This window comes from Musca vetustissima, unplaced genomic scaffold, assembly GCF_032173495.1.
Source record: "Musca vetustissima isolate MV318-11 ecotype Yass unplaced genomic scaffold, APGP_CSIRO_Mvet_v1 utg75646, whole genome shotgun sequence".
Taxonomy (NCBI): domain Eukaryota; kingdom Metazoa; phylum Arthropoda; class Insecta; order Diptera; family Muscidae; genus Musca; species Musca vetustissima.
In genome coordinates this window covers 47,085-73,449 of record NW_026887754.1, presented here as the reverse complement: position 1 = coordinate 73,449, position 26,365 = coordinate 47,085, and the positions used below count along the sequence as shown (strand labels likewise).

Here is a 26,365-nt window from a genome sequence, read left to right as displayed (position 1 = left end):
CAATGAAGACCCCTATTGTTTTTGGTAAAGATCGGTTAATATTTACGGGATGAAGTGGACCAAATACTGAATTTTTGTCGGTTTTTCTGGTCGCTACTGAGGCCGCAATTATAGCCCAAATATCTGGAGAAGCATGCCTGTTTTGATAAAGATCGGGTATACATATTTAGAGGGTCAAATGTACACTGACTTTTGTGTAAAAATTAAAAAAAAGTGTTCTATTGCGTATATATTTACTCCTGAAGGACAGAACCGAGATGCTGACAGTATATCCAAGAGGAGTGGTTGGCCTTTAAATTGATACCAATTATATTGTCATGTGTATTCGGATGTGTGAGTTACACGTAAATATTTACAGGTGCTTACGTATTAATATATTATTTTGTAACCCATTACCACACTAGAGGGCGGAAATATAGCGCTGATCGCTTTGAAATGTTCCATGAAGTTCCAGTTATGGTCAGGTGCAACGCCTATAATTTTCGGTGACGATCAGATAATAATTTAGAAGTGCTGTACTGAATATTACTAATATTTGTTGACCTCTAGTCGGTCAACGGGGGTAAAAATTTCACGAAATATTGCTCAAGCTCAGAATATAGAACCACACAAAGTTAAAATTTCGTGTAAGTTGTGTAACTATATACTAGTTATACATTACATAATGAACCACACAAAGTTAAAATTTCGTGTAAGTTGTGTAACTATATACTAGTTATATATTACATATAAGCTCTAAAACATTTGTTGCCTGTGGGCAACATTGGGCCATAACGGGTTAATATCAATGATGTGTAAAAGATGACTCCAAATTTTGCACATACAACCAAGTATTACACAACGAAACATGTGTTCTATTTGGTATTTTTCCCAATTCTGGATATTTTTTTATTTAAAGGAGAATAAATCAAATACCACTTTGCATCTTTACCAACCTTGCTTACAGCTTTTGTATATATTGCTAATTCCTTTTGGCAAATAATGTTTTACAGCCCTAAAAGGACACATTTAAAAATAATAATCGTATTTCAATGAAAATAATCCCTTGACAATAATCCCAATGAATTGATTTATTCGCCACATTTACAATTTGTTCTATAAAGAGAAAATATAAAATCCAGTTTTTGTTTTAAATAAAACCAAAATTTCTTTTTTTTCATAGTTTTGCTCTTTAATTCATTTGAAAAGATATTGTATGCATTTATAAAGCTTTATAGTTAAAAAAGTGACAGTAGATAGATAGTAGCCTACAACAATAGTATTATTTAAAAAATAAGACACAATCTATTGTAAAAAACAGTATGAACTAGATGTCTAGTTAGCATTAAGTCATTCCAGAGGATTAAAGAGGTATTCGGTAAGTGAGTGTGTGAACCAAGTCAGATTGTAGATGAAGCGTAGAAATAAAATTAAACAAGTATGTGTATGTGAGTTTGTGTGTTCATTTGCTATTGAGTTTCAAAGAGTTTTCATTTATATTCTTCATTTGGTAGAAACTTAAAAACTATTGATACAACAAACAATTGTTACTATTTCGTTATTTTTTTTATTTTGTTTAACATTTATATTCTGACGCTTTGTTCCTAGCTAGACATGCTAAAGAGTTTTCAGCGCTATAAAAAAACATGGCTATTATTTTTTTTCTTCTTTTGATTTTCAGTTTTCCTACAAAATTCTTTTAAATTACATGCACATCAATAATAAATTATTAAAATTAAATCAATAAATAAATACAAAAAATGTAAACGTTTTAATAAATAAATAAATTATCAGGATGTATTGCACTCCCAGAGGCTCTTAGACATTAAAAAAATAAATATTAAATAAATATACCAATGTGACGAATATCTGGGAAAATATTCAAAAAAAAAAAAAAAAAACACAATAAAATATTTTCCAAGAATTCCAGTTTTTTTTTTTGCTAGCCCATCATTGATTGTACTATGCTGTCGCCCGCTTTACTGCTGTCAGTGTCAATTTATTTCTTGTAAGCACTGTAGGCCAAATTTTGGGCATCACGTAACGCACGTCCATAACTGTGCTCGTCGTAATGAGGATGAGACACTACTTCATAGTTTTCCTTCTTCTCCAACAATTTCTTCAGACCAATGATGGAGGACAAAATCAATGCGATTTTACCAATGACCAAAGCCTTGAACGACAACAAAGCCAAGAAACCAATTGCCAAGGGCAATAATGCGGCCATTTTCAATTTGAAGAGCAACAATAGGGGCAACAAGTACTTCTTCTTTTCCTTCTTTTTGCCACGGGCTGTAATGATGGGAGCAAAAAAAATGCAAAAGAAAAATTAGCATTTAAGTAAAAAAAACACAATTCGTAAAGAAAATATAAAAATAGAAAAGACAAAAAATAAATATAAATAAATTATGATAGCCAGTGGCATTTCCTGCGAATTGTTTACATTTTCTATGACATTGAATTTCAAATTTTTTTTCGTAACTTTATGATGTGATAACATTTTTGTACACTTTCTGAAAACATTGAACAAAATTTAATATTTCTTTCGCAAAACTTTAGTTTTGCTGGATAGTGATATTGTTAAAGTGGAAAGAAATATGAGTAGAGGATAGTATAGTAGTATAAAATATGGAGTATGAGGAGGATAGTATATTTTGTAGCATATTAAATACAGGAAGAAGAACATTTGGACTAAAAATATTTTAGGTAGGTTCTATATAAAAATCGAATAACAACTCGAAATATACAATTTGCTTTAAAAACGTATTAATAATTGTGCGTAGATGTTATAGATGCTCTTGAACTATTCTCAAGCTTTTATGTCGTAAAATAGGAAATTTTCTTGTAATTCTGCATATCCAGTATAGAACATAATTGCAGATTTGGGGACCCCACCCATTCTCGATTTAAAATTTAGAGGAGCTTTGACCGGCTAGCAAATGAGCATACATTATGTTAAAGACTTGTAGAAGAAGAAAATAAATTGACAAAATATTATTTTGTTTTGATTGCTGTTTGCATGATTGACGATTACATCGGAATCTCAAAACTCAAACACAATTAGAAAGACTCCATATCCATTATTAATTGTTTTTCAGTTATCGTCGCCGCCAATCGTAAAACCAGTAAGGAAAGTAGTAAAGTCGGAGGTGGTCGACTATATGATACCCTATGTAAATATATATATATATATATATATATATAGAAGCTATATCGAAATCTAAACCGATTTCATTGAAACTTGTCACTGGTTAAGTTATATGCATTATGTACTTAATATCGGGAGGAAATATATATAGGAGCTCTATCCAAATCTGAACTGATTTTAACGAAACTTAACACACATAATTCTAGACCTAATTCATTACGCTATACCAAATCTAGTGCAAACCGAAAAATATATAGGGACTTTGGTGCAACATTTACATTAAATCGAACGAAATTATATATGGGAGCTATATCTAAAGCTGAACCGATTTTCAGGAAACTTTACACACATCATTCTAGACCTAATTCATTACAATATGCCAACGTCTTTCTAGACCTGATTCAGTACGCTATGCCAAATTTCGTGCAAATCGAAAGATATATAGGGTATTTGTTGGACCATTTATATTAAATCGGACGAAAATATATATGGGAGCTATATCTAAATCTGGACCGATTTTCAGGAAACTTAACACACATCTTTCTAGACCTAATTCAGTACGCTGTGCCAAATTTCGTGCAAATCGAAACATATATAGGTACTTTGGTACCCCATTTACCTTAAATCGGACGAAAATATATATGGGAGCTATATCTAAATCTGTACCGATTTTTCCCAATTTCAATAGGGTTCGTCCTTGGGCCAAGTAAGTGAGCTGTGCCAAAATTCATCCAAATCGGATAATAAATGCGAACTGTACTTTGTTTACAATTTAACATGGACAGACAGACAGACGGACGGACGGACATGCATAAATCGATTTAAAAAGTGATTCTATGCATATTCTTAAAAGGAACCATGTGTCTATCTCGTTTCCTTTTGCCTGTTACAAACATATGTACAAAGACTTAATACCCTGTACGACAGTGCGGTGGTGTGGTGTGGTGAAGGGTATAAACACTGTTTCGCGAAAAACGCGTTTAAAGTTTGAGAAGCACTTCTGCTGTCGCTTGATGCCATATCTTCAAGAGTTTTTGAGATTTTCAGTTGAAATTATAACGAGAGATTCTTAAGAAGTTATAAGTGCATATTGGGTAAAAATAAGAAATCAATTTTTTGAGACCGAGGCTCCTTAAACCCTGAGAAGCGAGAATTGGGGAGATCTTCTTCTACTCCTTTTCATATTTATTATTATCTTCATTGTATTTTTCCATTTGCCTTCAACGTCATCGCCATGACGAATAATATAGTTAGATTTTCAAAATTCCAATAGACAATTTCTATTCTCTTTTTTAGCCAATTGTCGTTTGCATTCACATTTTCATTCCGGCCGTCATGCACACATAATTCCATAACTTTGTGATGACCAATTTAATCAGCCAATAAAAACTTAATTCTGATTATCAAAATTAGCAATCCAATCCATAATGAATATCAAAAAGTGTTTGTTTGCATTCTTAAATCACGCCCGCCCCCAAAAATAAATACCAATTATTCTGTCATAATTAGTAAACCAAATAATAACTGTGTGCCACTGTTCCATTTAAATATTTAATAACAATGTATTGAACCGTCTGGTTCGGTTATTAACCTACAACGGAATAATAAATCAGCCTAATAAAATTTAGTTATTGTGGGTGTACGCTGATTGGGGTAGTTGTGTGTAGCATTAACGTTGGCCCACATTTAAATGCGTATTACAAACAACCGTTTGTAGAACTTTGCCAATTGTGGTAATTAGCTAATAATAAAGACTAATTATAATAATCGTCGAAAACAAAAAAGAAGTCTTGTATTATTGGATTATCAAGGTGAATGAGAAAATTGGATAATTTCATAATAATATTGTATTCAGGGAAACAATTGGATAACATTTCTAATGCTATAATTAGTGGTGGGTGACTGGAAGACGATTATGTAATTTTCAATAAATAATTATATTAATATTGAAAGGACAACATAGCACAAAGAACAAAGAGGTCAAATGGTTCCAAACATAAAATCTTGTAAGATGTTTATTGATAAATTAACCAAACATTTTAAACATCGTCAAGTTAGGCCTGACGAATTTTTAAATAGATTTGAGCTCTGTGATGGTAATTTGCTGCCAGGAGAGGACGAATTATTATACAATAGTTTGGAGAATTGAGTTACCTTAACCTTTGTATGGTATTTATATAGAACAATGGATTTATATTGAAATATTTTTTTTAGAATTTGTTTTCCTGCCGAAGTCAGTCACTTCATAATGCTGAAATATAGCAAATAATACCCAAAAACGGCTGGACCTTCATATGAGATCTGCACCCAAAGATCGACCGATATTTATAAAGAAACCATCACAATATTTAAGATAGAGCTCTGATGTTTTGTACAGACATTACAGGTACTCCTGGGATGATTGGTATAGGAAATTAGATATATCGGTCGACATTATGATTAAGCCTCCATATAACGGTACCCTCCATATTCGATATTTTGTGGATTTTGGGCACGTTTTCGAACCGAATTTGGTGTATTGGGTTCTCATTGAATAACACATATCCGTGCCTGAAGTTATTTATATTAATTCAAGTTTCAGGGTAGCCCCCATATAACCCCAATTTTTGGAATTTTGGATAAGTTTTTCAATCAAATTGGTGTAATTTTTGTATTTTGGGTTCTCATTTTATAACACATCCTTGAACCGAGTTTGAGTGTGGCCTCATATAACGGTACACCCACACCAATGTACTAAAAATTATTTCACTACCCAAAATTATCAATAATGACCTCCGTTTTGGTATAACCCCATAAAACGATAGCCCCCTATTAGGTAATCATTTTTTTTTTCAAGACATTTCGGTATATTCAAGGTCCTATTATAACATGAGTTTTCTCCTAGGAGCGCGAATTGAGGAGGCTACAAATACTCAAGCTTTTTACTTATTATCAAATATTTACGTTGTGAAGTTTATCCCGCCCGAACCTTTTATACTCTCCACCATACAACATTTCTTTAAAAAGTCGGGATTATTCTAGGAGACTATGGCATTGTAAATTGTCTGCGACTAAAAATCTCAAAATATCGACAATTGAGAAGGACTCTTATACATTGGGGCTATGTTAAAACATTAACCTGCAATGATCATTTACTGCGTATATGTATGCCAGCCTACAAAACCCGGATATGCTAAAGTAGAGCTTTTGTGTTGAAATATGCGACAACAAAACTCAAGTGTCGAAAATGCACAAATTTACTGCACAGACATATGAAAGCCTCTAAAACCCGAATTGTCAAACTAGATATTTTACGGTTAGAAAATGTGGCAAAAAAAACCTCAAAGTGTCCTTTATATGTGGCTATTTAAAAAACATGGACCTGTAATGATCATTTTCTGTTCAAATGTATGACGGCCTTCATAAAATTTGAAATGTCATATAAGATAGTTTTCGGGTGGAAAAATTTGGGCATATGATGTTAATGTTATGGGCAGATGTTTGCCAGAATCCAAAATAAAACCAGTAAGGAAAGTAGTAAAGTCGGACGGGGCCGACTATATGATACCCTTCACCACTGTGGGTATATTAAACAGATGAATCCTAACAGTCGTCGCATTATTGAAGAACCATTAACATGAAATTAAACATGTCATTCTGCAACCTATACTAAATTTTGGTCAGGTATAGAGTTGCTTCTTACGATGGGACAAAATAATGTAAAAAATTTAAAGCGAAATATCGAAATATAGGTTACACTTATTGCAGTATGGTTTTTGCATTCGGCCACATTTTGAGTTCTTTATTTACTTATAAATCCAAATTTACTTATAAATCCAAAATCGGACGAAAATATATATGGGAGCTATATCTAAATCTGAACCGATTTTCACGAAATTTAACACACATCGTTCTAGACTTAGTTCAGTATGCTATGCGAAATTTCGTGCAAATCGAAGGATATATAGGGACATTGTTGCACCATTTACATAAAATCGGACGAAAATATATATGGGAGCTATATCTAAATCTGAACCTATTTTCACGAAATTTAACACACATCGTTCCAGACATAATTCAGTACGCTATCCCAAATTTCGTGCAAATCGAAGGATATATAGGGACATTGATGCACTATTTACCTAAAATCGGACGAAAATATATATGGGAGCTATATCTAAATCTGAACCGATTTTCACGAAATTTTACACACATCGTTCTAGACTTAATTCCGTACGCTATGCCAAATTTCGTGCAAATCTAACGATATATAGGGACTTTGGTGCAATATTTACCTAAAATCGGACGAAAATATGTATGGGAGCTATATCTAAACCTGAACCGATTTTCAGGAAATTTAACACACATCATTCTGGACCTAATTCAGTACGTTATGCCAAATTTCGTGCAAATCGAAAGATATATAGCGACTTTGGTGCACCATTTACATGAAATTGGACGAAACTATATATGGGAGCTATATCTAAATCTGGACCGATTTTCTCGAAACTTGGCAGACATCACTCTAGGCTTAATTCAGTACGTTATGCCAAATTTCGTGCAAATCGAAAGATATATTGGGACTTTGGGGCACCATTTACATGAAATCGGACGAAACTATATATGGGAGCTATATAGAAATCTGGACCGATTTTCTCGAAACTTGGCAGACATCTCTCTAGGCTTAATTCAGTACGTTATGCCAAATTTCGTGCAAATCGAAAGATATATAGGGACTTTGGTGCACCATTTACATGAAATCCGACGAAATTATATATGGAAGCTATATCTAAATCTGGACCGATTTTCACGAAACTTGGCAGACATAATCTAGACCTAAATGATTAGGCTGTACCAAATTTCGTGCAAATCGAAAGATATATAGGGACTGTTTACATTAAATCGGTTAAATATATATGGGAGCTATATCTAAATCTGAACCGATTTTTCCCAATTTCAATAGGGTTCGTCCTTGGGCCGAATAAGTGACCTATGCCAAATTTCATCCAATTCGGATCATAAATGCGACCTGTACTTTGTTTACAATTTAACATGCACAGACAGGCAAACAGACGGACGGACGGACGGACATGCATAAATCGACTTAGAAAGTGATTCTATGCATATTCTCAAAAGGAACCATGTGTCTATCTCGTTTCCTTTTGCCTGTTACAAACATATGCACAAAGACATAATACCCTGTACCACAGTGTGGTGAAGGGTATAAAGATTCCAATTGACCTTTGTCTGCATAGGTGTATTTCAGCCTCCAAAAATCCTGGTGCGCCAAATTGCTGCCCTTTCGGTTAGAAAATGCGTCAACAAATCTAAAAATACTGAAAATTGTGTGGTACCTTTAAATGGGAGCTATACCAAAAAGTGTTCCGATATACCCCATTTGCAATACCAAAGATCCTAGGAACAATAGCAATGTCAGTTCAAAATTTCGTTTCTTAGTTTGAGCATATGAAAAATAATTTAATTCTTGGGAAATTAAAAATGTAGCCATTAAATGCCATTAATTTAAATCAGAATATACAGAAATGTTGCCTTGAGCTTTTTCAGTACTTTAATAGTAACTCACGATGGATAAACATTTGAGAGATGGATAAATTTTGGAGAAGCATTTTTTTCTGCCCAATGATAATTCGCCATTATGTCTATAGATTGCCTTAGGATTATAGCATAACTAAGCTGATTTTCTTGGAATAAATCTAAAATGTTTTAGTCTTCTATATTTCAGATAAAATCCGCAACGGAGATTATATGAAAAATTTCAAGCCAAATCAAAAATCCTTAATTGTCTGTAAATCTATGGAGGATAGCAATACCACAGTTGAAGAATACATGTTTTATCTTGCTGTAATTGTATAATGAACATCGTTCCAACTATAATCATGTTAATGTGGTAAACTCCTCAAAAACTTGGAATTTCTTCGACAAAACTTGTTTATGCCTTTTTATTTTAATTTTCTGGTAGATAACGAATTATCCAATTTCCTATAATCATTAGTCCAAATAAAGTCACTTGATTAAGTTTATTTCAATCCATTGTATATAAATGCATTTTCTTACAATATTACATTTTCAGTAGCTAATATGTCAAAAAAGTTCTAAACTTATACATCGCAATATAAATCCAATTATTGGAAAAAAGGGGTTACTAGATTTTGACATAATTAAATTATCAATCCAAAACATTAATCCTTTCAAAGATAAAATCATCATTATTTGAGAAATGTTATACATCCATCACAAACCAATAAACACACACATATCCATTTGTTTTGTAACTAAATTGCATTTTAAGTTTGGAAAGTTTTCATTCTATCCCAGTTGCCTAAGTTTTCTTTTCTATTCTTCTTTGAGTCATGTAAACAAGAAAAACTTTTCTATTTGTTTTACGTTTTTTTGCCTCTGTCGCAAATGTGTTGTTGTTGCAATCATTTTTATACCCTTCACCACACTGTGGTACAGGGTATTATGTCTTTGTGCATATGTTTGTAACAGGCAAAAGGAAACGAGATAGACACATGGTTCCTTTTGAGAATATGCATAGAATCACTTTCTAAGTCGATTTATGCATGTCCGTCCGTCCGTCCGTCTGTCTGTCTGTGCATGTTAAATTGTAAACAAAGTACAGGTCGCATTTATGATCCGAATTGGATGAAACTTGGCATAGGTCACTTATTCGGCCCAAGGACGAACCCTATTGAAATTGGGAAAAATCGGTTCAGATTTAGATATAGCTCCCATATATATATTTAACCGATTTAATGTAAACAGTCCCTATATATCTTTCGATTTGCACGAAATTTGGTACAGCCTAATCATTTAGGTCTAGAATTATGTCTGCCAAGTTTCGTGAAAATCGGTCCAGATTTAGATGTAGTTTCCATATATAGTTTCGTCCGATTTCATGTAAATGGTGCACCAAAGTCCCTATATATCTTTCGATTTGCACGAAATTTGGCATAACGTACTGAATTAAGCCTAGAGAGATGTCTGCCAAGTTTCGAGAAAATCGGTCCAGATTTCTATATAGCTCCCATATATAGTTTCGTCCGATTTCATGTAAATGGTGCACCAAAGTCGCTATATATCTTTATATTAGCGTACGGAATTAAGTCTAGAACGATGTGTGTAAAATTTCGTGAAAATCGGTTCAGATTTAGATATAGCTCCCATATATATTTTCGTCCGATTTTAGGTAAATAGTGCATCAATGTCCCTATATATCCTTCGATTTGCACGAAATTTGGGATAGCGTACTGAATTATGTCTGGAACGATGTGTGTTAAATTTCGTGAAAATAGGTTAAGATTTAGATATAGCTCCCATATATATTTTCGTCCGATTTTATGTAAATGGTGCAACAATGTCCCTATATATCCTTCGATTTGCACGAAATTTCGCATAGCATACTGAACTAAGTCTAGAACGATGTGTGTTAAATTTCGTGAAAATCGGTTCAGATTTAGATATAGCTCCCATATATATTTTCGTCCGATTTTGGATTTATAAGTAAATTTGGATTTATAAGTAAATAAAGAACTCAAAATGTGGCCGAATGCAAAAACCATACTGAAATAAGTGTAACCTATATTTCGATATTTCGCTTTAAATTTATTTACATTATTTTGTCCCATCGTAAGAAGCAACTCTATACCTGACCAAAATTTAGTATAGGTTGCAGAATGACATGTTTAATTTCATGTTAATGGTTCTTCAATAATGCGACGTCTGTTAGGATTCATCTGTTTAATATACCCACAGTGGTGAAGGGTATCATATAGTCGGCCCCGTCCGACTTTACTACTTTCCTTACTGGTTTATCTACGAATTTCGAGAGAACGTAAAATGATTGATTATTGCCTATGGGCAATTTATAGAATCTAGAAACAAAGTCAACTAACAAAAATACGACTTTTTGAAATGGATAGGCCGACCGAACCGCCCAATCACACATTGAATTTCCCCTGGGAATACGAAAAACAAATATAATAATTGACATTGAAAGTTTTTTGGATATCTTGGTTAAAAGCAATAATAGTTAGTAGTGGAGGCTGTAGCAACATGTTAAGATGTTTTGAAAAAAAAACTGTTGTTTGGTTAACAATGAAAATACATCTACCATGGAAGCGTTAATGGTATACCGACCGACCGCCCCCACAGTGATAGATAAACATGCAAAAAATAATTGTATTTATTATCATTTATTTAAAAGTACCCAACAACAACAACAACAACAAAAGTTAAACTTTTATTTAAAAAAGTTTTATTTTTTAGTATGGCACCAGTAACCGTGATATGAATTTCGCCTTTAAATATTTTTGACAGGAGAATGGAAATAAGTTTTTAGGTAAATGGACGACCAGGCGTTATAAAAGAAAGTTAGCAAACACATTTTTCATTTATTACTCGCATTGAATTTTATGACTTCAAGTTCAAAAATGTTAATAGATATTTTCCATGCATAACAAATGGTGTGTTTGTCAAGTGCGTTGGTTTTTTTGTTATTTTATAATAAATGGTGAATCTTTGTTATTATGACATGTTATGGTCTAGATGGCCTAAGATTTCATTAATTAATTTATTGTTGAAATTGTGTAATATTTTATACTTTAATTAGTTAATATTTTTCTTACGCCATAAATTAATATAAATGAATTTTGCTGTTGTGTTATGTGTTAAATAGGAAGAACTGAGTGGGACCCCATTGTCAAAAATATTAATAAATAATTCTGAAAGGAAGAAATACGTTTCATTGCTTCATGCACCATTACCAAAGGTATTTTACCAGACCAATATATTTTTAATACCTCTTTTATAACTACTTCCCAGTAAAATTTTAAGGAATTGTTACATCCGAAGTGTATTGGAAAACAAATTATGAGAATGTTATATACCATTTGAAATATATATCTTTTCAAAAATGTTTTTATTCCGTTTACAACAAATTTGATTTTATAAATGACATTATAAATCGATATTGCCTCACATACGATCAAAATACACCTTTTTCACATGTTATTCAAAACATATCAAATGTAATTCGAGAATTTCATTTGTAATTCAAAACATATAATTTGCAATTCGAGAATTCCATTTGCAATTCATAACATGTCAGTTGTAATTCGAGAATTTCATTTGTAATTCATAGAAGAGCTTTCGAAATTCATAGAATTCCATTTGAAATACCTAAGATTTCATTTGAAAGTCATAAAATTCCACATGAAATTAATAAAGTTCCTTTTGAAATTCAAAGAATTTCATTTGAAATTCATAACATTTGATTTGAAATACAAAACATTTGTTATTCATAACATTTCATTTTAAAATCGAAAAATATTAATGGTAATACACAAAGGATATGTATGAATTTGAAATGAATTGTTAAGAATTACAACTGAAATATTATGAATTACAAGTGAAATGTTATAAATTTCAAATTCAATTCTTTGAATTTTAAGTGGATTTCTTTGAATATCAAATGAAACTCTACGATTTTCACATGGAAATATAAGAATATACGAAATATACAAATGAAATTTTTTAAATTTTAGATGGAATTATTTAAATTACATCTGAAATGTTTAAAATTACAAATGAAATGTTGTGAATTACCAATTACATTCTCAAAATACAAATGAAATGTTATGAATTGCAAATTGAAGTTTCGAATTGCTAATGAAATTCTCGAATTGCAATTGAAACGTTTTGAATAACATCTGAAAAGGGTGTATACTGGATTTTTTCATTAAAGCCCGCCGAAGTCGTCAAGGCGAATTTCTATCTTTTGATTTTTTATTTCAAATATTTGTTTCTAGAAGTTCTAGTTACATCAGAGTTTGAGGTGTATTGCCAATGTCTGTGTAAAATTTGAAACCCTATGTATTGCCTGGTGACATTGGGATGCCTGCAAATTTGGAGTATAAACGTTCTCGGTACGGTTTAACGTAAGACAGGAAAAATCAGTTTGACGAGAACATGGAAATAACTAGTGAAATTTTTTCACTGCTTTTGATGTGGATTATCATACAAGAGTGCCTTGATAAACTTGAACATTGACCGTAAAAGACGTTTTGAAACAAGTAAAAACGATGTTAAATTCGAACCGGTCGAACTTTTTATAACCTCCATCATAAGGATGACAATCAAAATATGTGAAATTAATAGGGGCTCTTAGGAACCCTTGAACACACCGAAAAATACGTGAGAAAAAGATGATTGAAATTGTAAAAATATCTAATAGTGACGCTACCGTTATATGCGGCTATAACAAAACGAAGATCAATATTGATAGTTTTTGGTCGTGGGATTTGGCAGCCAATGACAAACATAATTTCCAGCCAATTCGGTTGGAAAACTGTGCAAAACTTTCAAAATACCGAATATTGGGGGCCACCGTTATGTGGTGGCTATCCTGAAACGTGTGTCAATGTTAATAATTCTTGGTACGGATATATCTTATTCAGTTCGGTAGGGAAAAGTGTTCAAAATCCCCAAAATACCGAATATTGTAGAGTACCGTTATATGGGGGATATCCGGTAACCTGGGTCCATATTAATACTTTTTGGTACAGTTGTGTATTAATCAATGAGAATACTAAATTACAGTCAATTCGGTTAGAAAATCTGTTTATAATTGCCCAAACACCGAGTATTGGAAAGAACCTGAAACTTTTGTCAATATTAATAATTTTTGGTACGAAAATGTGCTATGCAATGAAAATCCATACCCCAAAATGTCAATTTACAGCCAATTCGGTTAGAAAACGTGTCTAAAATACCGAATAATTGGAGGTACCATTATATGGGGGCTACACCAATTCAGAGTTGTACAACAAGGTTTGTTTGCCTGATGTCTTCGGAGGAATTAAAAAACCGAACATGAGCGAACGAATCGTTGTGCCGCATTAGAATTGCAGCTCTCACACTTCGCTTAAAACGTAACATTGATGTTGTTCCATCAATGTTACGTATAACCCGTAACATTGCTATTGAAGCTTTTAAATTCCAAGTTTTGGGTTAAGCACATGAACATGGGTATATTAGGTCGTATATTAGAAGAGTGAATATGTTAAAGTTGTACTAAACATTTTTTTTATAAAATTTCTCAAACATTGTTCTTATTTGATTTTATTTTCTGTGGAAAATTAATAATTATTTTCTACATTTTCTATTTTCAGGTAAAATGCAAAATTAGAATATCTCATGTATATGCATGTAAGTACTACATTGAAATATATTACATCTAATTATTATTTTCTGAGTTATGCATCGTTAGGGTTAATATAAGTGTGCATAATTGGTAGATTGTTACAATTTCCACAAAATGTTTGTAAAATGCAATTATATAATTAAATTTTATTTAATATAATTCCGCAACGTTTATAGTCAGATGTACAAATACATACACAAACGGAATGTTTGATGTGTGAAGGGATGTTAATGAAAAATGTTAAAACAAATTTTCGCCCAAAATACTTTAAATTAATTAAAACAATGAACGTAATTGTTGAAAACTAAATGTAAATATATACAAATAGTATCACAATTTTTGGGTATAGTAGAAAAACAAATATGAAGTACAAAATTGGTGGAAAGATCTTCTCAGGCAAAAAGCTTCATTCGTTTCTAATTTATTCATCTATACACAAACTCAAAAAATAAATTAAGAATTGTGCATACAAAATTGACGTCTCTAATTTCAAAGAATGAAGATTGAGAGTCTGATTTAATTCAAGGGAAACAAAAGCTAAACTATTACCCACATCTTCATTCATGTTGGAAAAATACAACTACAGAACCCAAACAACTTCCACTATGTTTCCATTATGCATATCAATCTAAAAGCCAATAAGGGACAACCCCTCCATTCTCGTTAAAAAAACGACTGTTTTATTTTTATTTAATTTAGACCTTTAACTTCTCAGGAAAGTCTCCTTAAAATTTCAAGTGAAAATCCTAACTACTCTTGAAGATGTAGTCGATTCATTGCGCCAGTATCAAGCAAGTATCACCAAACTGTGGTACAGGGTATTATGTCTTTCTGCATATGTTTGTAACAGGCGAAAATAATCGAGATAGACCCATGGTTCCTTTTGAAAATATGCATAGAATCACTTTCTGAGTCGATGTATGTATGTCCGTCCGTCTGTCCATGTTAAATTGTAAATAAAGTACACGTCTATTTATGACCCGAATTGGATGAAATTTGGCACAGCTCATTTGTTTGACCCAAGGACGAAACCAATTGAAATTGGGGAAAATCGGTTCAGATTTAGATATAGCTCCCATATATATTTGCGTCCGATTTAAGGTAAATTGTTTACCAAAGTCCCTATATATCTTTCGATTTCCACGAAATTTGTCATAGCGTACTAAATTAAGTCTACAGTGAAGTGTGCTAAGTTTCATGAAAATCGGTTCAAATTTAGATATAGCTCCCATATATAGTTTCTCCCGATTTTAGGTAATTGGTGCACCAAAGTCCCTGGAAATCTTTTCATTTGCACGAATTTTGGCACAGCGTACTGAATTAAGTCTAGAATGATGTGTGCAAAGTTTCGTGAAAATTGGTTCAGATTTAGATATAGCTCTCATATATATTTTCTTCCGATTTTATGTAATTTGTGCACCAAAGTCCCTATTAATATATCGATTTGAACGAAATTTGGCACAGCGTAATAAATTAGGTCTAGAATAATGTGTGTTAAGTTTCGTAAGAATCGGTTCAGATTTAGATTTAGCTCACATGTACATTTTCGTCCGATTTTATGTAACTGGTGTACCAAAGTCCCTATGTACCTTTCGATTTGCACGAATTTTGTTGGGTACTGAATTAACTCCAAAATGATGTTGCTAAGCTTTGTGAAAAGATCCATAACTAGGCCGATTGACACAACGTACTGAAGTAATATATATATTATTCTTTGGCAAGTTTCCATGAAATCGGTTCAGATATAGATATATAACAAAAACGCGTCGTCTGTTAGGATACATATGTAGAATATATCCAAAGTGGTGAAGGGTATCATATAGTCGGCCCAGTCCGACTTTACTACTTTCCTTACTTGTTTTTTTTCTTAAAAGCTCCCATACAAATGACCCGTATAATTTCGAACTTCCTACCCCAGTTTTCCAACCTGAGTGCCTGTAATGTGGAATACTATTTTTCCTGAACATGAACAATAAAAACATAGTCCATATATATAAAGGTCCCGACCGATTTAAGGAATTTCGAATGCACACCACTTGGTGGAGGGTATAAAAAATGTTGCCCGACCGAAATTAACGAAGTTTTTTCTTTTTTTCATATATCCCTTTACAGTAATAAACAACTCTTTTCTCAACTCGGTTTCCTCAGTTTTGGGAAGAATGATGAATACATACGTGTTTGTTTTTGGCAAAAATATCAAGCACAATCATGGATGTGAGCTAATATAACCAATACCCCAATAATGGATCGTGCAAAATCCATTATTGGGGTTTCCACACTTTTATGCGTTTCTGAAGAATTACTTCGATCAAATGGCGTAAAAGTTCAAGGAAGTGTTGAACTTTCCACCTTGTGGCTAAAATTCATCATACACAACGCCATTGCAGCAAAACCTTCAGATTTAACTGAAATTTACGTGCTTTTTGGGTCATCTTCTAGGTCTTCATTAAAACTGTAATATTGAAATTTAACTTATATTCTGTTAATAATTTAAACGAACTGTCAATGCAAAGTGGCTGACATTTCCAACATATATAACATGACATGTACCAATTAACACATTAAAAACAATCGACATTTGAACATAAGTAACTTACGAAACGGTAAAAAAAATCTCTGGGCTATAATCAACATTTTCCCTTTACAAAATTATCGAACCACAATTTTTAATATCCCGTATTAAAAGCACTAATTAATTTTATTTAAATACAATAAAAAACCAGTGAGCGGAGCAGTATAGTCGGACGGGGCCGACCATACTTCCATGAAAATCTAACTTTTTGTGGTTCTATATTCTGAGATTTGGCAATATTTCGCGATCTTTGCACACTTTTGACTGGCTAGAGGTCAGAAAATGTTATTAATAATCAGTACAGCCCCTCTAATTACTTGTCCAGATTCCCTTCGCCGTGGGTTGTGTTGTGATGTTCGGCTTTCGACTCGAAAAGTACAAATAATTAAATTTTCGGTCCACTTCATCCGAAAAGTTATTATCTGATCATCACCTAACATTTTAGGCGTTGTCCTTGACCATAACTGGAACCTCATGGAACATTTCAAAGCGATCAGCGCTATATTTCCGCCCTCCAGTGTGGTAATAGGTTACTAAATAATATATGAATACGTAAGTACCTGTAAAGGTACCTGTAAAAGTTAGGGTCCATTTGACCCGCTAAATATTGACCGATCTTTATCAAAACAGGCATGCTTATTCTTTGACCCGATCCCCTTCTCCATGCAAAAATTCGCGGTGTTTGGGCAATAATTGTGGCGTCTGGAGCGACCAGAAAATCAGACAAAAATTTAGTTTTTGGTCCATTTCATCCCCTAAATATTAACCGATCTTTTCGAAAAACAATAGGGGTCTTCATTGGCCAGAACCCATCCTACATGCAAAATTTCGTGAAGATTGGTCCATAACTGTGGCCTGTATCGTGTTTACAAATTATAATGGACAGGCGGAAGGACGGACGGACACACATGTCTAGATCAACTCAGCTAGTCGAGATATGACGATCGGTATACTTAAAGGTGGGTCTAGGACCAATATTTCGCGGCGTTACAAACTTTTGGGGCTGCACAAAGCTATAATACCCTGACAACATAGTTGTGTAGGGTATAATAATTTGCCCATTATAACCTCATTATCAGCTACTTACTAAAAATGTACTTTACAATTTATTCCCCAATCAATAAATAATTCAGAAACCGACTTTCTATTGGCCAAAAATATATAGCGATCATAACATAATTATGTGTCCAAGTGTGTGTGTGTATGTGCGTATAACATTTTTCAATTAAAAACTAGACGACACTTTTTTTCATAAAAAACGTTTTTTAATTGAACGCAGTGCTAATTAATGCCATAAAACCAGATGAAAGCGTACGTAGTTGTAATTTTTTTTTGTTGTCGTTGCTCTTCAACATCTTTCTTGTTACTCAAAAGTGTTTCGCTGAAAACTTGTTGTTGAGATGAAAGCAAGAAATTATTTTATCCGTTACACTGACCTCAAAAAACTTTAAAACTGAAAGAAACACCACCAACAACAACAACGAGAGAAGATACTCAGCATCTGTTGGTGGAAAGATTGAGTTTTGTCTGTCTCTACAATACAGGTTGTCAACATTTGTCGGAGCCGTGTGTGTGTTTCCTCTCCTACTAGAGACACCTGGTCTTGTAAAACTATGAAAACACACAAAACAGGATTCAGATGAGAATACTACCGTATCGTACTGTTCGATTTTCCGTTTTTAACCTACTTCCAAGGCCAAACAAACGTTTGATTTATATAAAGAAGAATTTGTGTTGAGGTTAGTAGGAAATATGTCTGTCTAGTTATGCGTCCTCTTGTCGATTCTATGTTCGCGTGTGTGTGTTTCCCATATCCCAAAGCTAAAACAAATTCCTGTGAAGTTGTTCCAATACTATTCCTCTCATGCGTAAAACTGAATTTTCAATTGAGCGTCGTTGTTGTTGTTTTCCTCATCTCGATATCACTTGTTTTAATTGCATATAAATTGTTCAACACCAATGACGTTTAAACATGTTGTTGTTCTTTCTTTTCGTGGTTTTCTTTTACTTACATTCTTCCAAAGCACGTTGCATATCCTGAATGGAGTCTTTGGGAACCTTGAATTGCAGAGTATGTGTGCCAAAGAAACGTGCAATACGTTCCACCAATAATGTATCGACCTCATTTTCACGTGCTTCATTTTCTTCGGGCAGGGTAATTTCATTCAATGATCTTCCAACGGGAATGTCATCGGTTTTCACTAATGAAATACCTTCGGTAAGTTTAACATCACCGTTTTCTGTGTCGAAATAGTGGAGGGCACGTTCCTGGAATTTAAAAATAATATTGGAAATTAAAATTTCATTAATGAAAAAAGAAAAAAAAAAATTATTTAACTTTGGTAGAAATATTGAATGGAACGATTTTTTTTACAAATTTATTTGATTTTTATAAAAATTATTCGAACTTCAATGTAAATAATAGGTGCTAAATGTTGGCCCTAAATTCAATATTTCAATTTCCGAATGTTACTGATATTTGATTATATAATATCTTCATATTTAAAAAGTTGCGCCAGATCACAAAACTAACCTCGATTTTTGGAAGACAGTTAGGATATTGTCATTTAAAGTCTAAGGACAACTTTCTACCATTACTCTTAAAACCAAGCGTTAATCACCCATGATGTTTGATAATCGCCATTATATTGTCCTTTGAATAAAATTTCCATTTTCGAACATTTAATCCTATTGAGAGCTTAAATCGACATATAGAATAAATTGAGTTTCCATATATCCATGTCGACAGGAAGTATTTGATAATCTTTCCGAAAGTACAGCTAAAAGACTAGATGGTAATTTGTTTCCCAAAGGTCTACATCGTAACCTCGATCTAAAATCCCCGTGATTCTAGCATAATTATACGATACAGAATAGCTTAAAGGCAAGAGAGCGACAATGATATTGTCCTCTGACTGCAATTTAAAATTGTCCTTTGGTTTAAAGTTTGGATCCAGTTGATGAACATTGCGAACCTATACAAAAAATAAAGATTCCATATAAGAGGTCCAATCAAAAAGAAGATCTGAACAAAACATGAATAGTTTATTAATTTATCTTGTCCAAGTTGAAATAACCCCCTCTAAATTCTCGAAACACTCCTAAACCAGGCTTTGAACTATTTTTCCGGTATCGTAGTAAGAAGACTTCCCCTTTAATCTTAAGTTTTGGGAAGAGAAACAAATCAGTGAGGGTCAAGTCCAAGTGGGTGTATATTGTGGTTTAGGCATTGGCCACGAGCATCGATATGTGACCTGGTGCCTGATGGGTTTTTCCAAAACTACATGCGTTTCTGACGAATTGCTTCGGGTGAACGGCGAATATCTTCAAGGTTGTATTTCTCATTCCTAGCAGACTGACAGGTATTTTTACAGGATATCTCAATCTGTAGGTAAAATTGAGTGCGTGGAAAGCAGCTGGTGCAGAGCGTGTGGAGAAGACAGCGAAACGTTGGCAAATTTCCTATGCAACTGTGTAGATCGTTCGATCCTTCGAACTCAATCCACGAAATAATATACCTAGGTGTTGTGAAGACTTCATTAAGAACACGACATTTCCAGAATCTCAGAGAGACAAAATCCCAAGATGGGGTTTTACTAACTTTAGTTCCTTTTTATAGTGCCACAGCAGGTCTTTTCACTAGCTTAATTGTATATCCTATAAATGGGCATGTGGCGATATAAACCACACCTCTAATCAACCTATCCTATTCCTTCTTGAACGTACGATCTTGTCGTAAAAATTCATGATGGACCACACCATTGTAGTCAGAGAAAATCGTGAGGAAAACTCTCATATTTGAGCCAACTTGACGTATCCTATTCCTTCTTGAACGGACGATCTTGTCGCAAAAATTCATGATGTAGTCAGAGAAAATCATCGATTTCATCCATACCAATACATTAAACTTGATGATGTGGTCTATAAGGTACCTCCCCAGATTGTCAACTCTTTGATAAAAATATATGCAAAATATAAAGCGTATTGGGAAACCTGGGCGGTGAAAATTTGACCGACCTCAGTATTTATGCCAACAAGAGACTTAGTTTATTGACTTTATAGCCATGCCCATCCTGTGTGGTACCTCCCTCACTTCATCAACTGGCACAAGTTTGAATAAAAATGCTTGACAGTTACTAGATAATAATTCCAACCTTAGCAAACAAACAAAGCATACAAATGGCAGGATAATTGTACTACATAGGCTGAGGGTATATATTTGTCGGAAAAAATTGTTACTTGTTTAGAAACGATATTATTTTCTGAATATATATGTTCTCCTATACCAATGGTCTGTGAAACAAAAACTATTCAAGGAACTAAATAAATACTATTCAAATTAATAAAATTTCATTGACATCATACATTTATAAATGCGATCTCTATGATCTGAATACAATTTTTTGAATTAAAAAAAAACAAAAACAAAAAAAAACCAGTGAGCGGAGCAGTATAGTCGGACGGGGCCGACCATACGATACCCTACACAACTACCACGAACTCTAACTTTCTGAGGATGTTTATTCTGAGTCTGAGTAGTATTTCGTGATATTTGCCCCCTGTTGTCCGATTAGAGGTCAACAACACCTCTTTCTTACTTTTTTCGAATATTCAGTACAGTCCTTCTAATTACTTGTCCAGATTACCTTCACGGTGGGTTGTGTTGTGATTTTCGGATTATACTGTACTCGAAAACACACAAAAAATTATGTTTTCCGTCCATTTCATCCCAAAATTGTATCCTGATCATCACCGAAAATTGTAGGCGTTGTTCTTGACTATAAATGGAACTTCATGAAAAATTTCAAAGCCATCAGCGCGATATTTCTCCCTCTAATGTGGTAATGGGTTACTAAATAATATCTGAATACGTAATCACCTGTAAATATTTGACTGTAACTCCCACATCTGAGTAGATACATCACTATATTTGGTATCAATTTAAAGGTCAACCACTCCTCTTGGATATGCTATCAACTCCTGGGGTCTACATCCTCCAGGAGTAAATATATATGCCATAGAATACAAATTTTGCCATTTTTCACACAAAAGTCAGGGTCCATTTGACCCGCTAAATATTGACCGATCTTTATCAAAACATACATGCTTATTCTCTGGCCCGATCCCCTTCTCCATGCAAAATTTCGCGGTGTTTGGGCCATAATTGCGGCCTCTGGAGCGACCAGAAAAACCGACAAAAATTTAGTATTTGGTCCATTTCATCCCCTAAATATTAACCGATCTTTTCCAAAAACAATAGGGGTCTTCATTGGCCAGAACCCATCCTACATGCAAAATTTCGTGAAGATTGGTCCATAACTGTGGCCTGTATCGTGTTTACAAAATATAATGGACAGACGGACGGACGGACGGACGGACACACATGTCTAGATCGACTCAGCTAGTCGAGATATGACGATCGGTATACTTAAAGGTGGGTCTAGGACCAATATTTCGCGGCGTTACAAACATTTGGGGCTGCACAAAGCTATAATACCCTGACAACATAGTTGTGTAGGGTATAAATATTCCCAAAAAATAATTCAGGATGCGTGTTCTCAGGCTTTGTATATTGGAATATGCATGGCAAATATTCATCTTTAGGATTCTTGATCGTGTGATGAATATAATAACCCTATAACTAAATATTTTCCAATTGTGTTTTAAAGTCGCAAATTTAATATAATTACTGCAACATCCTTCAACATTAATTACAGTTCGCCTTTCGTTTAATATTTTCCATTCTTAAAGCACACAACGTCCTTGTAAATTACAATTCATTTATGCACATTTGCCACATTAGCTGTCATTACGATGGATTATCCTTTACACAAGCTCATTTTACAATTTTGCATACGTATATGTATATTTTTGTACGTTTATATTATTAACAACACTGCTTACCTTAAGGCACAATACCACTGATCGATCACCACATTCTTTAACCATTTTTAAAGCACTTGTCAGCAAACTATCGGCCTCGGAGGCTGAGTGGGTGGCAGCGACAGATGTTGCCACCAGGGCAAATAAACACACAAATTTGAACATGATTGATTGTTATCTTGAATTAAAAGAAAATTAAAAATTTATTTTTTGATACGCTTATGATGATAACGGTAATCCACAGATATCCTTTAGTTTTTTATCGTAGTTGTGGGTTCAATTATTTTTTCTTATTAATTAAGTTTTTTTTTATATTTATTTTTTTAAATGAGCACTATTAGTCCGTTTCGGTATTAATTTAATTTTTTCCTTATTAAAAATGACAAAACAAACAAAAAAATTAATAATAATCCACTTACAGCGATCGATTGATCGGTCAGAAGGCAACCGGTAAACTGTGACTAGAAAACGCTCGTTGATCGAGTTTTATTCCCAACATACAAACTCAAGTCATACGCACGACAAAAACAATAATATAGCGCACAAAAGCAGCGTCAACGGCAACGACATCGACACCAATGATGATGGCAGCCGTAGTTGAAGCGGCAGACGCAGCAGTCGCTCCCAAAGAAAGCAGTAGATAAATAGTTAGCTAAGTGTAAACGAAACTGTGCCACAAAAGTCACTGCAAAAATACTTGTTTGTCACACTGTAAACTTGTTGTTGGCCAATACATAGTTTGTATTACAAGCCACCACCATCATCGCCAGCGTTGTTGTCGACATGTTAGCATGTTGTCTATGGTGAGTGTTGTTTGTATTGTGGCTGGTTGTTGCTGTTGACATCGTTGAGAAAGCAACGAAAGACACATGCACACCATCAACGACAATAAACAATTTCCATACTCGGTATTACCTTGGCATTGCCATCTCTGCCGTGGCCAAGAGAGCAAACATTTGTTTACAGTTGCAGTAACATTTAGCAGTTAGCTGCTGCTATTTATTGTCACAGTGTTTTGAGTTACGATTAAATACGAATGGAATTTGGTGTGGATTTTTGTGACATATATAGTTTTTTTATCTACCTTAATTGCCTTTATCATCCAATGTTAGTTATCTAAGGAGTCTCTGAATCACTGTTCACGTAGCGAACATGGTTTTAAATAATAAATATAGTGAATGTCTTGCTGCGGGTCTCTTGTGTAGAAGAGAGAGCATTTAGTTAAACAGGGATCTATTTTTGTCTACAGTCCATTAAGATAAGAGATTATTTTGGTTGAATATTTGTACACAATAATAAGATAGGAGTTTTCTATTGCCACATGTGGTATGTTTGGGTGAGATTACGGGGAGTAATCTTCACTACAGACTGATAAGCATGTGTAGCGTGCTTGCCACATGTGAGATAAAGAATTGTGTGTGTCCACTCCATGTGTTATGGCAGATTCACTCTCTCTCTCTCTCTCTCTCTCTCTTTTACACATTAGTCTAAGATAGGTTAAGTCATATTGTAATATTTTGTTCTTAAGAAACACTTTTAATATTAATAAATTAGTGTGTAAATGCACCAAAAACAATACAGAAGTGCTTTCACTCCGCGGACAGTATCCGCGTAAGATCCCTAGTTTTCCAATCACTGAACATTGTTTAAAATATATAATGAATTTTGAATATAGGGTTAGAGTAAGTGATGGAAATGTGGTATATCCATGATCGAAGCAGTCGTAACATCGCCCAGGAGCTAAAAATCGGCCATAAAACAGTTTTAAACCATTTACACAAAACTAGATTAAAAAAGAAGCTCGATGTTTGGGTGTCACACCAATTAACATAACAAAAAAATAAGATGGATCGAATTTCCATCTGCGAAGCCTTGACCAAACGGAATGAGATATGTGAATGGATCCCATACGATAACCCTGTGCGAAAACGATCGTAGTCAAAGAGCGGTGAAGCTCCTCAAACGGTGACCAAACCAGGACTAACGGCCAGGAAGGTTCTTCTATTCATTTGGTGGGACAGGAAGTAGATAATTTATTATGAGTTGGACAAATCCTAAATTCTAATCTCTATTGTCAACAACTGGACCGTTTAAAGATAGGAATTGACCAGAAACGGCCATAAGTGGCAAACAGGAGAGGAGGCGTGTTCCACCAGGACAATGCAAGAAACTTCGGGTGCTTGGTTGGGAAGTTTTAATGCATCCGTCATACAGTCCGGACTTGACACCATGCGATTATCATATTTTTTTCTGCATTGCAACATTTATTTAATGATAAAAAATTGGTATCTAGGGAGGATTGTGAAAATCGACTACTAGAGTTTTTTTTGCAAATATGTAGAGAGCAGGACTTCTTTGAGGCATTATGAAGTTACCTTTAATATGGCAAAACAAATTATAAAAATAATAATGGTCTTTTTTCCTCGATCTAATATTAAAATTTTTTTGTTGAGGGACATGTAGGTCATAATAAATAATATCAAATTTATGTTACCTGCGATATTTATACTCTTAACCTTATGTCTAATGTGGGTACATACACTTTGCTAAAGCTAATATGTGACTCATAGAAATATTGGTTTTAGACCCCCATGGACCAAATGTGTTTCAGACAATATTGATTCGATTTACAAATATCCTTCGGTATGTCTGGTATGAACGATAACTTTCGAATGGAATAATCCATTTAATTCAAACTTTGCACATCGTAATATTTCTTTTAAACTGAAACCAAGTTCGGTCTACTTCTGTAAGTATACCCCCGGTATACTTTTGTTAGTACCTCCCCCACAAAATGGTCATATTTTTGCTGCAATTTAATTTTATAATATCATACGGACTTACGGACTATTCAATTTGAAATAAACTATGCACCACCTATTATCTTTACCATGCCTAGAGTAAATACGGAATTGGACCCATTGGTCTCTTCTTTTAGTACCTCTTCCATAAAGCACCAAAATAATATAAATCCGATGTCCGATTTAAACTCAAATGAAGATGGGGAAACCCTAATCCTTCTGGTAAATCCTCCACTAAACGCGAAGCGAGCATCCGACTGCAATTATACTTTGCAAAGCCTAATATTTTAACCAGGTCTTTTTATTTTTGGAAGATGGGACTTATCGGTCCACTCCTAGTACTTCCCCACAAAGTGTAAAAATTTTGAAACTTTGTAAATCTTAAATGAAACGAATGAAATATCCAAATTTCATTCAAATGTTGTTCATCGCAATATTTTTACCTAGCCTAGATAGAAACCAAAGAAAAGGGTCCAGTCCCTGGTACATCCCCCACAATTGGTCAACATTATGAAAATTTGTTAACACTAGAACGCCGAAGGCGGTCATTTTGACCGCTTTCCAATTTCAAGTACAAAAGCAACTGTGCATTTAATGACACATTTATTTTAAATTTGGTGATTTTTTATAATAACCGTAATTCTATGAGATACAAAAAGTCTCCAAATTTTTAAAAAAAAGTGTCACTAAATGCACACTTGCTTTTTTACTTGAAATTGGAAAGCGGTCAAAATGACTGCCTTCGGCGTTCTAGTGTTAATTCAATAACAATGATGTGG

At 33.8% G+C, this 26,365-nt stretch overlaps 1 protein-coding gene across 1 annotated transcript; it reads right to left on the bottom strand.

The window, feature by feature from the left end:
- Positions 1-1,978: 1,978 nt before the first annotated feature.
- Positions 1,979-22,953, bottom strand: LOC133335461 (uncharacterized). The gene is made up of 3 exons (XM_061543735.1): positions 22,807-22,953; positions 18,915-19,170; positions 1,979-2,271 (listed from the first exon to the last, which is right to left on the bottom strand). Exons 1-3 carry the CDS (start codon positions 22,948-22,950, stop codon positions 1,979-1,981), a joined length of 693 nt encoding a protein of 230 aa, XP_061399719.1. The 5' UTR covers positions 22,951-22,953.
- Positions 22,954-26,365: the final 3,412 nt, after the last annotated feature.

Coding starts and splice junctions, on each gene's coding strand:
- LOC133335461 (XM_061543735.1), bottom strand. CDS start 22,950: ATGTTCAAATTTGTGTGTTTATTTGCCCTGGTGGCAACATCTGTCGCT. Junction 19,171..22,806: donor CAGTGGTATTGTGCCTTAAG/GTAAGCAGTGTT, acceptor TTTAAATTCCAG/GAACGTGCCCTCCACTATTT. Junction 2,272..18,914: donor GCAACGTGCTTTGGAAGAAT/GTAAGTAAAAGA, acceptor CCATCATTACAG/CCCGTGGCAAAAAGAAGGAA.